Consider the following 14,316-nt stretch of genomic DNA (forward strand, 5'->3'; position numbering starts at 1 on the left):
GTGTTGTTTAGGCCTTGCACTATGGAGTTGGAAAAACTCGGGCGGCTCGAAAAGGCACCTTTGGGGAATCTTGATAAAATTATGCTCAGATCATGCTGGATGTTCATAGTTATGATAAAAATATGGTAAAAAAGTGAGTTATTTGACCTACTTTTTTGTGTGGGTTCATTGTGCATGTCTCTCTCCCCTCGGGTGGATCTGTCCCTGCAGGGTCAGTCCCGCCGGGTCCAGGTGGAGGTCCGCTCGGTGCCAGACTCCGGCACCATGCCGCTCATCGCCGCCTCCATCCTCTCCGTGTCCATCGGAGACGTCCAGGTCCGGCAGATCTCCAAAGGCAGCGGATCCCAATGGGTGAGCAGCACATCCAATCAGATAGAAATACGCTTAATGTGTGTTTGTAAGAATGATGCATCTAGATGTCCTCAGACTCCCTCTGTCTGACTTGAATAGCATCCTTTTATTTGACTGATTGCTTCTCTCTCATCTCAAACGTCAGGCTGCGGATGAAGACATGGACAGCTACCAGGTAAGTGGATCCTTTGCAAAGAGCAAGATGATGATAGTCTGCTGAAAAAGAACCAACAGTCTCTAACCGACGCATCTGCATCTGCAGGAGGTGGACCTGGAGCGGCTGAGGGAGCAGTGGCTGCTCACGCTCACGCAGAGGCAGGAGTACCTGGACCAGCACCTGCAGAAGATCGTCTGCAAACCAGGTACAGCTGTGGAGCTCATGCAACCCAAAACACAGATTATCTGGAAGCTACGGAAGCCCTGAGGGAGAGGAAGAATTGTGAGGATCCACACATGCAAGTGTTTGTTGTTGTAATACTCATTTGGGCCACAAGGTGCTGAAGCGCACGTTTACTTGCAGGTGAGTTTTAATTTCTCCAAACACGGGGAACACAAATATTGTGTGTTAGCAAGTAATGTGACATCACATGTATTTGTTTATCTGCCGTTAGAGAAAACATAAATGTGTTCTTTGAGTTTTACAACAACAAACACCGATCACAGCTGGAAAAAACATGAAGGAACTTCAAAGTATGAACCTGCCAAAGCCTTCTTTTCCCCTTCTGTGTTCTTACATCATAAACACAGGAGATAAACCATCGTTGTGCTTCTGTCAGACTCTGGTGTGGATGCAGAAATGTCTGATCGCAGAAGTATTTCACTGCATTGTTCATGTCCGTATGAACTTTTGAACATTTTCAATGTTGACGATCAGAAGCAGGTGCTTTTAATGTGTTTTAGAGGTCTTTACTTACACGTGTGTGTGTGTGTGTGTGTGTGTGTAGATAAGTCAGAGGACGATGTGGAGCGGGAGTCCCAGCTGCTGGAGTGCCGCCTGACGCTGACTGAAGAACGCAACGCTGTTCTGGTTCCGTCGGCTGGCAGCGGGATCCCCGGAGCGCCGGTGGAGAGGTGAGTTATGAAGGGACGCATTGACGTTGTTTCATTTTATTTCCCAGGAAAGGTTTGCTGAACAGAGACGCTTGTACTTCATTTCTATTTGATAGTACTTTATATTGGAATCCATCACGTTTCTGGTGGACTTCTTAAAAAAGTGTCCCCTATAGTGAGCTGTTACTTTACATATAAAGGTTTCCAATACAACATATGTGTCATACTTATAAGATAAGATATATAATTGTGGATTAAAGTAGTTCATCTTTGCTCCTCGACCAGCTATCACATTATATATATATATATATATATATATATATATATATATATATATATATAATACTGTAACTCTACTCTGCATAGTCACTTTCACTGTGGATACTTTCGTACATTTTGATGATAATACTCATGTACTCTTCTTCAGAAACATTTTAAATAGAGCAATCAAACTTGTAATATATTTTTGCTCCGTGGTTTTGCTTCTTTCGCTTCAACAAATAACATTTAAATTGATTTCCCGTCACAATTGTGTGATCTGACCACAATCCCAAAGCCTCCCATAACATAATCATCGGCAGCTTTGTGAAGCAGGAACCTGTTACAGCTGCTCTCATTACACTCGACTCATCTGGTTTGCTCCCTTTGAAAAACAATACAAAAGATTGATGTTTTCATGGGATCCACTTGGTCACAAAGCTTCTGTCCTCAAGCGACGGCCATGAGAACCCGACTGCATGAGCACGAGGCCTTCTTTCTGCTGACTGTGCTGTTTCTCCACAGGGTTCCTGTCCCCGGGATGGAAACGCACATTCCGGTCCTGTTCCTGGACCTCAGCGGTACGCCGCTCCTCACGGCTCGCCTCCACTTCTTAATCACTGCTGAATCGGCTCCTTTCCCCGTGTCTCACTCCTCCGTCTGGTTTCCCTCCAGCCGATGACTTCCAGTCCAGTCTGTCGGCGCCGCTGGCCGGAGGGCTGGACGCGCTGCTCAGCGGGGAGGAGGACGACTTCTTTGACCTCCACCTGGTGAAGCACTTTCATCCAGAGGTAACGCCACGTCACCATGTCCACGACTTCACCAATGAAGGTTACAGAGAGCTTCATATATATATATATATATATATATATATATATATATATATATATATATAAGAAAGGATAAGTAACCATACAAAATGTAGTTACAATTATGAATAATGACTCAAATAAAAGTGTTCAGAAAGGACAACGACTTCTCTGACCTTCATATTGTGAATCAGTAGAATCCAGAGGTGATTTAATAGTAATATTAATAACTTCATTTCTATAGCACTTATCTGAACAAGGTTACAAAGTTCTTCACACAAATAATTCAAAGTAACAGCAGGGTTCTTACGCTCATGGAGAACCTGGATCAGTCATGGAATTTTAAAATGGTTATTTCCAGGCCTGGAAAAAGTTTAGTAAAAGTCATGTATATGTGTTATATTCATGTGTTCATGTAAATGTGTTATATTCATGTGTTCATGACGTTCATTTAGGCTGAGTTTGAAATAATGAATATGCTTTTAAAAGAAAGACTCAAAATATAAGCAGGCATACATACAGGCATCTATATAAATGTTTATTCTTTTAATCAAACTATTGTCTCATTCATTTGAGTCATTTAAGGTTTACTGTATGCTTTGTATTCTCATTGTTAGTTTAAATACTACATTTACTCACTTTTTACTGTTTACACCCAGATTTCACTAAATGTTTGTCATGGAAATTTGGTTTAAAGTCATGGAAATTTGGTTTAAAGTCATGTAGATTTGGGAAATTTGGTAAAAGTGATGAACATTTGGTAAAAAGTCATGGAGACGTCATGAGATCCACTGGTCAGAATGAGTATGAACCCTGAGTTAATCAGGGTTCATACTCATTCTGACCAGTGGATCTCATGACTTTTCACCAAAAGTCATGAAAGGTGGTTTAAAGTCCTGTCATCCCGTGCTTGCTGGCTTCTCTGCGTGGCCCCAGGTGAAGGCGGAGGCCTCCTGGGACTCCACGGTGCACGACTGCCCCCAGCTGAGCCGCGTGGCGGCGGCCGACCAGCGGGTCTACCTGACGGTCAGCGCGGCGGTGCAGCTCAGCCACCCGGCACACATGCAGCTGCTGCTCAGGAAGCGCGTCTGCGTCAACGTCACCGGGAAGCAGGTGGGTGCCCCGAGGCATGCTGGGTAGGAGCGGTCTGACGCAATGCTTTTCCCTCTGAGAACATCTCACGGTTACAACTGAGAGGATGCGTCTGTGTGCAGGGCTTCGCTCAGAGCCTGCTGAAGAGGATGTCTCAGCGCAGCACCATCCCAGGCTGCGGGGTCACCTTCGAGGTCGTGTCTAACATCCCGGGGGTGAGTACCGGCCCGCCAAGGGGTTCCCTTCTGTGTGAAGTCAAACCTTTCTTCATCGGTGACCATCATTTCTTCCAGAAAGTGACCTCAGACCATCAATGGGTATTAAACACATGTATATGCATAGCATGGCTCCTGTTAGCCAGCGTTTACCGGAGGAGATGAGGCAGAATCAATAAGTTGAAGTCATGTTGTCCTTTTATCATCTATTATGCAGTTCTTTTGTTCCCCTGGTTTTGTTTGTATACTTTATTTATTTGTTTGTTTTTCTATTCCATTTGCTCTTTTTGGTTATTAGTTTGGTTTTGTTGTATTCATTGCCTTTATGGTCCTTTTTGTTTACTGGTATTTAAGTTATGTCTATGCTTTGCTTCTCTGGAGAGCTCTTTGTAAACTTTGTTTTTAAAGGTGCTATATAAATAAAGTTATTATTATTATTATTGCTGAATACTTAGTCGGGTTACAAGCCGCTACTACGTTCGGTGGGTGTTCCCGCTAGTTCCCCGCTAGCTCTCACTGGTTCCCCGCTGTAGCTGGCTAGCGCTGCTGCTAGTTCCCGCTAGCTCTCGCTAGTTCCCCGCTGTAGCTGGTTCCCCGCTGTAGCTGGCTAGCGCTGCTGCTAGTTCCCGCTAGCTCTCGCTAGTTCCCCGCTAGCTCTCGCTGGTTCCCCGCTGTAGCTGGCTAGCGCTGCTGCTAGTTCCCCGCTAGCTCTCGCTAGTTGCCCGACAACCACCGAAAGTAGCGGGACCAACCCGTCTCGACACCTGACCCGGGCAGAGAATGTCGGGCAGTAGCAGCAGGGAGCTAGCAGCAGCACTAGCTTGCTACAGTGGGGAGCTAGCAGCAGCAGCGGGGAGCTAGCAGCAGCGCTAGCTAGCTACAGTGGGGAGCTAGCAGCAGCGCTAGCTAGCTACAGCGGGGACAACCACCGACGGCAGTAGCGGCTTGTCACCCGGCTCTGACGGTACTGCTGCTTGGCTACAAGCTGTGGTCTTTGTCTTTTTTTAGATGAATGCTTTGTGCTGCACTGAGCAGCATTTTGTGAGGGAAGCTAAGTATCTAGCTGTGATAGGCAGCGTGACGGAAGCAAATGAAACCCCCAGCAGGGAGCATCAGGGTCTTCCTCTTCATCTTCATCTTCATCAGGGTCTTTACGGCGTCCCCTTGCTCCCACAGGACATCCACGGCCCAGAGGACCGGGAGGTGCTGGCCCGGCTGGCCGCCAGCACCGAGGACGACCAGTCGGCCGACAGCGAGGCGGCCATAGAGAAGTACCTGCGCAGCGTGCTGGGGGTGGAGAACATCCTCACTCTGGACCGGCTGAGACAGGTCAGGGTCATGAACACATCAGAGCGGCGGCCCGAGACCCTTTACACCACGGACCGGCTTGTGGAAGACCATGTGGTCACGGGTCATTTTATTACGTCATCTTTATCAGTGTGGGCGATAACTATGACGTCATAAAATGAAACGACCGGCATGAAGACAATTATAGTGCATAAGAGAGTCAGAGCTCATTTAAGCTGCTTATTCAATTTTGGGAAAATGTCATCCAGAGCTCCTTTCCACCTGCAGGAACATTCCTCTGATTTATCCTCACAATTCAACGCCTCACGTAGAGGAGCTGTGACTGTGTGTGTGTGTGTGTGTGTGTGTGTGTGTGTGTGTGTGTGTGTGTGTGTGTGTGTGTGTGTGTGTGTGTGTGTAGGAGGTGGCTGTGAAGGAACAGCTGGCAGTCAGAGGCAAAGCCTCCAGACGCTGCCTGAGCTCTCCAACCATCAACCGGGTAAGAGTCTCACTGCTGTTAACCCGTCTCACTGCTGTTAACCCGTCTCACTGTTAACCCGTCTCACTCCCGTTAACCCGTCTCACTGCTGTTAACCCGTCTCACTCCCGTTAACCCGTCTCACTCTCGTTAACCCGTCTCACTGTCAACCCGTCTCACTGCTGTTAACCCGTCTCACTGCTGTTAACCCGTCTCACTCCCGTTAACCCGTCTCACTCTCGTTAACCCGTCTCACTGTCAACCCGTCTCACTGTCAACCCGTCTCACTGTCAACCCGTCTCACTGCTGTTAACCCGTCTCACTCCCGTTAACCCGTCTCACTGCTGTTAACCCGTCTCACTGTCAACCCGTCTCACTGTCAACCCGTCTCACTGTCAACCCGTCTCACTGCTGTTAACCCGTCTCACTCTCGTGAACCCGTCTCACTGTCAACCCGTCTCACTCCCGTTAACCCGTCTCACTCCCGTTAACCCGTCTCACTCCCGTTAACCCGTCTCACTGCTGTTAACCCGTCTCACTCCCGTTAACCCGTCTCACTGCTGTTAACCCGTCTCACTCCCGTTAACCCGTCTCACTGTTAACCCGTCTCACTCCTGTTAACCCGTCTCACTCCTGTTAACCCGTCTCACTCTCGTGAACCCGTCTCACTGTCAACCCGTCTCACTCTCGTTAACCCGTCTCACTGTCAACCCGTCTCACTCCCGTTAACCCGTCTCACTCCCGTTAACCCGTCTCACTGTCAACCCGTCTCACTCCTGTTAACCCGTCTCACTGCTGTCAACCCGTCTCACTGCTGTCAACCCGTCTCACTGCTGTCAACCCGTCTCACTGCCGTCAACCCGTCTCACTCCCGTTAACCCGTCTCACTCCCGTTAACCCGTCTCACTCCCGTTAACCCGTCTCACTGCCGTTAACCCGTCTCACTCCTGTTAACCCGTCTCACTGTCAACCCGTCTCACTGTCAACCCGTCTCACTGCTGTTAACCCGTCTCACTGCTGTTAACCCGTCTCACTCCTGTTAACCCGTCTCACTCTCGTTAACCCGTCTCACTGTCAACCCGTCTCACTCCTGTTAACCCGTCTCACTCCCGTTAACCCGTCTCACTGTCAACCCGTCTCACTCCTGTTAACCCGTCTCACTCCCGTTAACCCGTCTCACTCCCGTTAACCCGTCTCACTCCCGTTAACCCGTCTCACTGTCAACCCGTCTCACTCCCGTTAACCCGTCTCACTGCTGTTAACCCGTCTCACTGCTGTCAACCCGTCTCACTGCTGTCAACCCGTCTCACTCCCGTTAACCCGTCTCACTCCCGTTAACCCGTCTCACTCCCGTTAACCCGTCTCACTGCTGTCAACCCGTCTCACTCCCGTTAACCCGTCTCACTCTCGTTAACCCGTCTCACTGTCAACCCGTCTCACTCCTGTTAACCCGTCTCACTGCTGTTAACCCGTCTCACTCCCGTTAACCCGCCTCACTCCTGTAAACCCGTCTCACCCCCGTTAACCCGTCTCACTGCTGTTAACCCGTCTCACTCCTGTTAACCCGTCTCACTCCTGTAAACCCGTCTCACTCCCGTTAACCCGTCTCACCCCCTGGCTCTAACCCTCTCACCAGCTGTCAGCCAGCAGTCTGGATCTCTCCTCTCCTCACAGACTCAATGACTTCAAGGTGAGACGCATACATCCTGTCTGTCTGTCTGCCTGTCTGTCTGTCTGTTGTCACGTGAATGTTCTGCTTGTCATGGATACATGTTAGCATTAGCTTTAGCTGCCGTAGAGGACACCTATCAGTGTTGTTCCGGTGCTTTCTGGTCGCCAGAGGCTCGAAGGTCAAAGGTCACAGCGTAAGACGTGTCTCACCCCTCTGCCTGTCGTCCTGCAGGGCTGGGACAGCCAGCAGGACCTTTCTCCTGCGGCCTCGTCCCGCCGCACGCTGCCCAGCTCCACGGCCCAGAGCCCGGCTCCAGAGACGGGTACGACCGACAGAACTCTTCCTGTTCTTGCTGTTGCCTACAACTATGTGCGTCCACTTTTCCTCCTCACCCCTTCACAGCTTTAATCCTGCGTCTCTGCTCCTTCATCCTCCTCGTCTTCTCTTCCCCGCTCCGCTATCTCCGCCGGTGCATTCAGGCTTCTCTGCGTCTTATCTCCCTTCAGCGAAGGCCGTACCCAAGCTGCTGAAGTCCCTGCTTCCTGGTGGGAGGGAGGAAGGTCGGGAGCAGACGGCTGTCCATCATCATCATCATCATCATCATCATCAGGTGCAGGTACACTCTGGAGTTAAGTCTTATCGGGGATTTAAAGTTGACAGACGTCGCTGTAGCATGAATCTAAATCCCCCCCCCTCTCTGCTCATCGGCTGATTGGTCGCCGTTCTCTCCCGTTGCCATGGAAACAGAGCTCATGTAGATGAAAACGCAAGCAATAAACAGATAAAGTGCACAAACGCCTCGGCGCCCGGAGATGAGTGGCTTTTTCAGAAGTTTGCAAAATGAGCGTCTTGAGCGGTCCTCGAATAACGAGAGTGTTATCCGGTCCAACGTCTCTCATCTCTGGTTTCCTGACGTACAATCCATTGAACGCTTGTTGACAATACAACGGCGCTAAGTGATGTTCGTGACCCGAGCCGATCGAGACCCCGGGACGTCTGCGGCGTCTCGTCTCTGATTGGCGCCTCGAGGGGAAGCTAATCAGCGGCGCGGCGTGGAAGGCGCCGCCGGCGCTTTGTTGGAGGCCCCGGCGCTAATGAGCGCTCTGGCTCCACCGCGCAGATGTTCGTAAAAGGTCGACACAGAAACAAAAAGCCTGGAGTTTTAGCCGAGGAGCGCTTGATCTCAACACCTGGCTGCAAAACAAGAGGTTATTGCCTTTGATGACTTGAACTGGAATGTTTTGCCTCATGATCCAAACATACTTCACATAGATCTGACTGTTTTCATCCTTTCATCCCTTTTTTTTAAGGCGGCCGTTCTTGTGTTGTCAGAAACAATCAATCCGTCAGTTTGCTGACTCATGCGTCCCAAAACAATCCCTCTGATTAATCTCCCCGGTTGAACAATTGTCTTGATTTATTAAACGTCTTCAAACATCTCAAGATATTAGACCCTCTTCAAAAACTAGAAGGAAAGAAAAGGAAAAGCTGAGACGCTAATCACACACAATGTTGAATCAGCTGGCGGATCATATTGCGCGTGAAAGAGGCGACTAGCATACTGAACGGGTTCATGCTTGTGGGTGCAATTATAATTACGGTGCAATTACCCTGATTGTTTTTACCAGTTCATCATGATTATTTGTCTGAGTGATGAGCAAATATTTAGATATATTTTCTCTTTTCCTGAGTAAACGCAGCGATGACGTCGGTGCAGAGCTAATATATTGTGACCGACTTATTCCTGCTAGTTTAGTATTCTGAGAGGCCGTCAGACAGAATGTAGATGATGTTGTTTCTGTCTGTGATCGTTTCCCCGCAGCGGCTTCATCGCTCCTATTGAACAGGTTTGGAACTCTCCAGGTTTATATTAGCACCTGATCTCCAGGTGCAACCGGACCCAAACTCTGCGATCGCATCGTGAAAATCAGCTCCACTTGCAGATTTCAGATTTGTTTGACTTGAGATGTGATTAACGCTCCCTTCCCGTCGCAGACTGTGCCTCGCATCATGGTGCAATCAGCCAGCGTTGAAGAGGGCTTGAGCAAACATCCAGTAAGTCCTCCAGAGCCACATGTTGTTATAGGTCTCTATGCAGGGGCAAAAAACACACCAGCACCTTTAGGTACCAACACATTTATCACCAACTGTACTCTGGATCCTCTGTTTCAAATGTCAATGGGAGTGTCGGTTATATATTAGTTTGAATCACTGTGCAGCATCACGTTGTCTTTCCAGGTTGGTAGAGATCTCTCAAGGTGCTCTCATTAGTTTTAAATGATCAATGGATCAAATGACTTCATGCAATGTGAAGGAACGTCAACATGAAAAACCGATGAGGGTTTTTCGAACCGCTCGGCTGGATTTTAGCATCTTGTTGTGGTTTTACATCCCACAACTTTATCGTTTTTTGGTTCACTCTTTCGTTAGCTAAGTTAGCAACTAGCTTGTGAACATAGAGGAGCATTCAGCAGCGAAAGAAAGATATTTCCCTCAGGAGGTCGACATGACCTAAATAATAAAATAATAAAATAATAAATAAAGAACAAAGTGGTATTTTTCATATCTGCTGGATACTTTCAGAGGTTGATGTCTGTGTTGTCTTTACACCGCATGTGGTAAAACAAACTAAGTGCATTCAGGTCAATGTATCTGTGATTCTGGTCTAACGGAGAACAATACAAGATCAATGTGAGTGTATTCCAGGTAAGGATTTAGCCTTCTGCTGCATTTTGAGTCACCAATACCTTCGTCCCCATGCTTTCCCCTCATAGGTTCCCATTGAGGAAATCATACCTCCCGATTTCCAAACCGAAGGCGCCAGATCCGTGCCCCTCCCACCGCCGATCATCCCGGAGACAGAAGAGTCCGCGTCTAGCCCGGTGAGCGAAGCATCCAGCGGCTACGTGTCGACTAGCATATCTACAGGAACGCTGTCGGACGTCTACACGCTGAGCTGGGACCTGCCGGCGTCCTCCGGCAGCAGAACCAACGGCTTTGAGGTGCCGGATGAAGAGGAAGAAGACGATGACGTGACACAATGCGACACTTACTCAGAGTTCCTTCATATGGACCAATCGGAGCCTCGGGAGTCGCTGCCGGTCTTTGGCGAAGAGAGGACCGACTGGTCCCAACCAGACGATACGCCATCGGATTCCTACCAGAGTCAAGAACCTGATCGGTCTGTGTCGGTCCAGTTGAGGGAGCAAGCAGAGCCGGATTCAGCTGCAGAGTCAGATTTACTGTGCCAGATAAAGCAAGACTCAGCCATTGACCATATTGGAGCAGAACAATTAGACAATTCAGAGCCACGTAAAGAGTCAGTGTTGGAACAAGAGAAAGAAACCAAGCAGACAGAATGTTCACAAACAGACCCCTCAGAACCAGAACCCCCTCTGACAGAAGAACTCGAGCAAGCTACCTCAGACGAGCCAGAAGCTGAACTGTCTGCAAGAGAAGTTCAAAGTCGGTCTGAAACCGTCGTCCCACAGCAGCCCGAACAAGACCAGACAACCTTCGACAGCGCAACAGATCCCGATCCGGTCCCAGTTGTGTCTGAAGTCTTGGTTCCAGCTCCTGCCCCATCTGAACAGTTGGTTCTAGCTCCTGCCCCATCTGAAGAGTTGGTTCTAGCTCCTGCCCCATCTGAAGAGTTGGTTCTAGCTCCTGCCCCATCTGAAGAGTTGGTTCCAGCTCCTGCCCCATCTGAAGAGTTGGTTCCAGCTCCTGCCCCATCTGAAGAGTTGGTTCTAGCTCCTGCCCCATCTGAAGAGTTGGTTCCAGCTCCTGCCCCATCTGAAGAGTTGGTTCTAGCTCCTGCCCCATCTGAAGAGTTGGTTCCAGCTCCTGCCCCATCTGAAGAGTTGGTTCTAGCTCCTGCCCCATCTGAAGAGTTGGTTCCAGCTCTTGCCCCATCTGAAGAGTTGGTTCTTCCAGCTTCGTCCAAAGAACAAGCCACCCCCTCTAACCCGAGTGGCACCTCCATGCCAACCTCATCCTCCACCACAGAAGAAGTCCAACAGGAAACACCAGCCAACGCATCAAAGGAAGCCCCAGCTGCTCCTCCTCCCAGTGTTCAGGCCCTCAAACCTGATGCCTCAGTAGCAAACCCCTTCAAGATCCAGAAAGTGAAGTCTGCAGACCTCAAGTCCTTTCAGCGCATCGTGGGCGAGGAGGAGAAGCTCCAGGTGGACCGGGCCAGCAGCCTGGGGGCAGACCTGAACCTCGCTGTGCCGCTGGAAAACCTGGAAATTATCTCCGACTGCGAGGAAGGAGATGCAGCGGCAGTTCTTCCTGACTGGCTGAAAGAAGGGGAGTTCGTGACTGTGGGGAACAACAAGAGCGGCGCCGTCCGGTACGTTGGACCCACAGATTTTGCGGAAGGTACCTGGGTGGGTGTGGAACTGGAGGTACCAGCAGGTGAGCAGAACGGAAGCCAATCCCCTTGCTTTCTACCTTTCTACCTCCAAATCTCAAACATTTTTTTTCTGTCTTTTCTCCAGGAAAGAATGACGGTTCAGTGGGAGGCAAGCACTACTTCCACTGTAACCCCGGCTACGGCGTGCTGGTGAGGCCGGACCGGGTGAGCCGGGCCGGTGGCAAGCGCCGCCGCCAGCAGAAGCGGCGCAGTGCCAACCTGTCGGGATCCAGCCCCAACCTGGCGGCCCTCACCGCTCTGGCCAAAGGCGGCGACGGCGGGGCGGCGACCGGCCGACACAAAGGAGAGAACCGCAAGTCGTGGAACAGTTGAGCTCAGAACCAATGAATGATCCGGCTGTAGGGAACCGCATGCAGCAGCTGGTCCACGTGATTATAGTTTCATTATTTAGTTTTTATTTAGTTTCCGCATCGTGACAAAGGGTGATTCAGTCCACACTCTCACCCGTTTATTCTTTTTAAATGTAGATGTGTTATTTTTCAGGCTGTTCTCCGTGATTTCATTTTAAAAGGACCGTCTTTAAAATCAGGACATCCGTTCTTTTAAATGTGTTATTCCACTTGCCAAGCAGAAGAATGTTAAACGCGTCCCGACCCCTTCACGCTGCTCATGATGCGTCACACATTGATTGTTTTATACCTCTTGTACACTTGTGCCTTGAAACATAACGACTACTCAGCCGCCGTGCCTTCGTGGTAAACCGCCAACGGTTTAACTGGAGCTGCTTTTGGCTCTTGAATGTGTTTTCTACTGTTTCAGCAAAAGAAAATAAATACCTTGCACTTTTCTGACTAATTCTACTGAAATTTTGCAACCTTTTTAATCAACTTATGTGTCAAAATTGAGTGGAAATGACTTTTCAAATGGATTTTGTTTCACTAGCGCGTTTTGACTTATGCCGTGTGCATCGAGTGTTCATGTTGGAAAGAATTAGTATTCATTTTTGTTTGGTTAACCAGATATTTTATACTATGCCTGAATGCTTATTTATTGAACGATGAAGACCTGATATCAATGGTGAAAATCTAAATCACCTTTTTATATTAAATAAATCTCATTCTGCGCTTGTCCTCCAATGTGTGATCACTCTTTGCAGAGGTGTGTGTAGTAAACATGATGGCAAACCCAGGAAGTCTCATTGATATAGCTTTATTCTCTTGTACATTATATATATATGATATATATACATATATCATACTGAAATAAACACAAGTTAAAAAAAATGAACAAAGAAACTGTACAAAAAATGTATATATACTACATCTTAATTACAGAACAGTCTACTGTCCAAAAAAGGCACTAAATTCTGAAATGGGCAATACAGTAATGTTGAACTTAACTAGATCGATACTACAGCATTCAGTCCTCTTCTCAGCTATATGGGTGAAGTGGGTTTGGGACACAGAAGGACATGTAGACCACGAGGACACGCCTTCAGAGCACGCACACGCATGACGCCGGGCTCAGATCCCAGATTCCTCCACGTGTCTCTGGGGGAAGCCGAGGTCTTCTTGGGCACCTGAGGGGTTCTGGCTTCCGTCCCGTAGAAACATGTGTGGAGCGCTGGGCTGAAGACTTGTACTCACACACCAAGGCTAAGCATTCAACGCGTCTCTAAATGCACGACTCACGTCACTATTCCTCACACACTCTGAATGTCACACCAAACTCCACACAGAGGGCTGCCTGTCCAGCGTTTAGTCAGGTTCATCTTAAACAACGACATGGGAGTGAGATCTAAAGGACGTTTACTTTATTAGGGACGAAGGAACCTCTAGTTACACTGCCTAACTGCATGCTGGGTACAGCTTGCTCTCCGTCACTCGCTACAACTTTAACGCCGCGCATTCCTTTAGCTTTCAGTGCATCCTGCAGTACAGACGCACTACAGGGTCATAATACTGTCATCACACCTCGAGCGCTGACCTCGTCTCTTAGCTGGGGGTCAGAAAAGCGTGCTGCTTGCACACTGCACGATGTGAGCGCGGATGCAGTGGGACATCCTGGGACTTTTGGGCATACTGAGTATTGGGACATGTTGAATAATATGGTAGTGTGGGACTGGAGCGCGAAGGAACCGATAGAGAGGATACCTACGGGACACTCAGTCATTTTCTTGAATATCGTTCAGCTTCACACTTGGTTGGTGTATTATTTATATATATTTATATTTTATTATACTGCTGAGGAAGCACAGTCCAGTGTGAAGTAGAGCGGTCACTGCACGACCGACGGGAACTTCCCTCGGCTGAACTCTGATTCATTGCGTTTCGTGCGCTGCAACATTACAACTCTTCCTTTCCCGGTGGAGTTTGGCGTGGCATCGTTTACGGGGTGAACGGCACAGACCGGGGCTTTAACACCACATGGTTCGGTACATCTGGGGAGCTCACATGTTCCGCTTCGTCTAAATAAGGTGCATCATATTTCATTGTTTACAAAACAAACAGACTGTTCAGTCGAGTAAGGGATGACACGCAGGAAACAAAGAAAAACGCTTTCAATGATCATGGAAAAATAATTCAGGAGATTTCAAAGCATTATTAATTTAACAATAAAAGCACGTTTCATTTCAAAAACGTGTTTTTTTGTACATTACCATTAAAAAACAAACAAAAAAAAAAAAAAAAGAGTATAAATACATAGTTTTTAATCTTTCTTTTTTA

The 14,316-nt window shown here is 48.4% G+C and overlaps 1 protein-coding gene across 1 annotated transcript in view; it reads left to right on the forward strand.

Annotated features, from left to right (window-relative positions):
• The window catches only part of LOC306733793 (kinesin-like protein KIF13B), a 37,791-nt gene extending 25,071 nt beyond the window's left edge, over positions 1 to 12,720 (forward strand). The window contains exons 27-42 of the mRNA XM_079215096.1: positions 211 to 351; positions 497 to 526; positions 614 to 713; positions 1,296 to 1,422; positions 2,185 to 2,240; positions 2,335 to 2,450; positions 3,405 to 3,581; positions 3,683 to 3,775; positions 4,952 to 5,104; positions 5,484 to 5,561; positions 7,177 to 7,230; positions 7,444 to 7,534; positions 7,692 to 7,822; positions 9,208 to 9,267; positions 9,987 to 11,631; positions 11,715 to 12,720. Of these exons, the coding sequence (XP_079071222.1) occupies positions 211 to 351; positions 497 to 526; positions 614 to 713; positions 1,296 to 1,422; positions 2,185 to 2,240; positions 2,335 to 2,450; positions 3,405 to 3,581; positions 3,683 to 3,775; positions 4,952 to 5,104; positions 5,484 to 5,561; positions 7,177 to 7,230; positions 7,444 to 7,534; positions 7,692 to 7,822; positions 9,208 to 9,267; positions 9,987 to 11,631; positions 11,715 to 11,962 (3,300 nt within the window). The 3' untranslated portion in view covers positions 11,963 to 12,720. The remainder of the gene's footprint in view (positions 1 to 210; positions 352 to 496; positions 527 to 613; positions 714 to 1,295; positions 1,423 to 2,184; positions 2,241 to 2,334; positions 2,451 to 3,404; positions 3,582 to 3,682; positions 3,776 to 4,951; positions 5,105 to 5,483; positions 5,562 to 7,176; positions 7,231 to 7,443; positions 7,535 to 7,691; positions 7,823 to 9,207; positions 9,268 to 9,986; positions 11,632 to 11,714) is intronic.
• Positions 12,721 to 14,316: the final 1,596 nt, after the last annotated feature.

This window comes from Taurulus bubalis, assembly GCF_910589615.1.
Source record: "Taurulus bubalis genome assembly, chromosome: 3".
Taxonomy (NCBI): Eukaryota; Metazoa; Chordata; class Actinopteri; order Perciformes; family Cottidae; genus Taurulus; species Taurulus bubalis.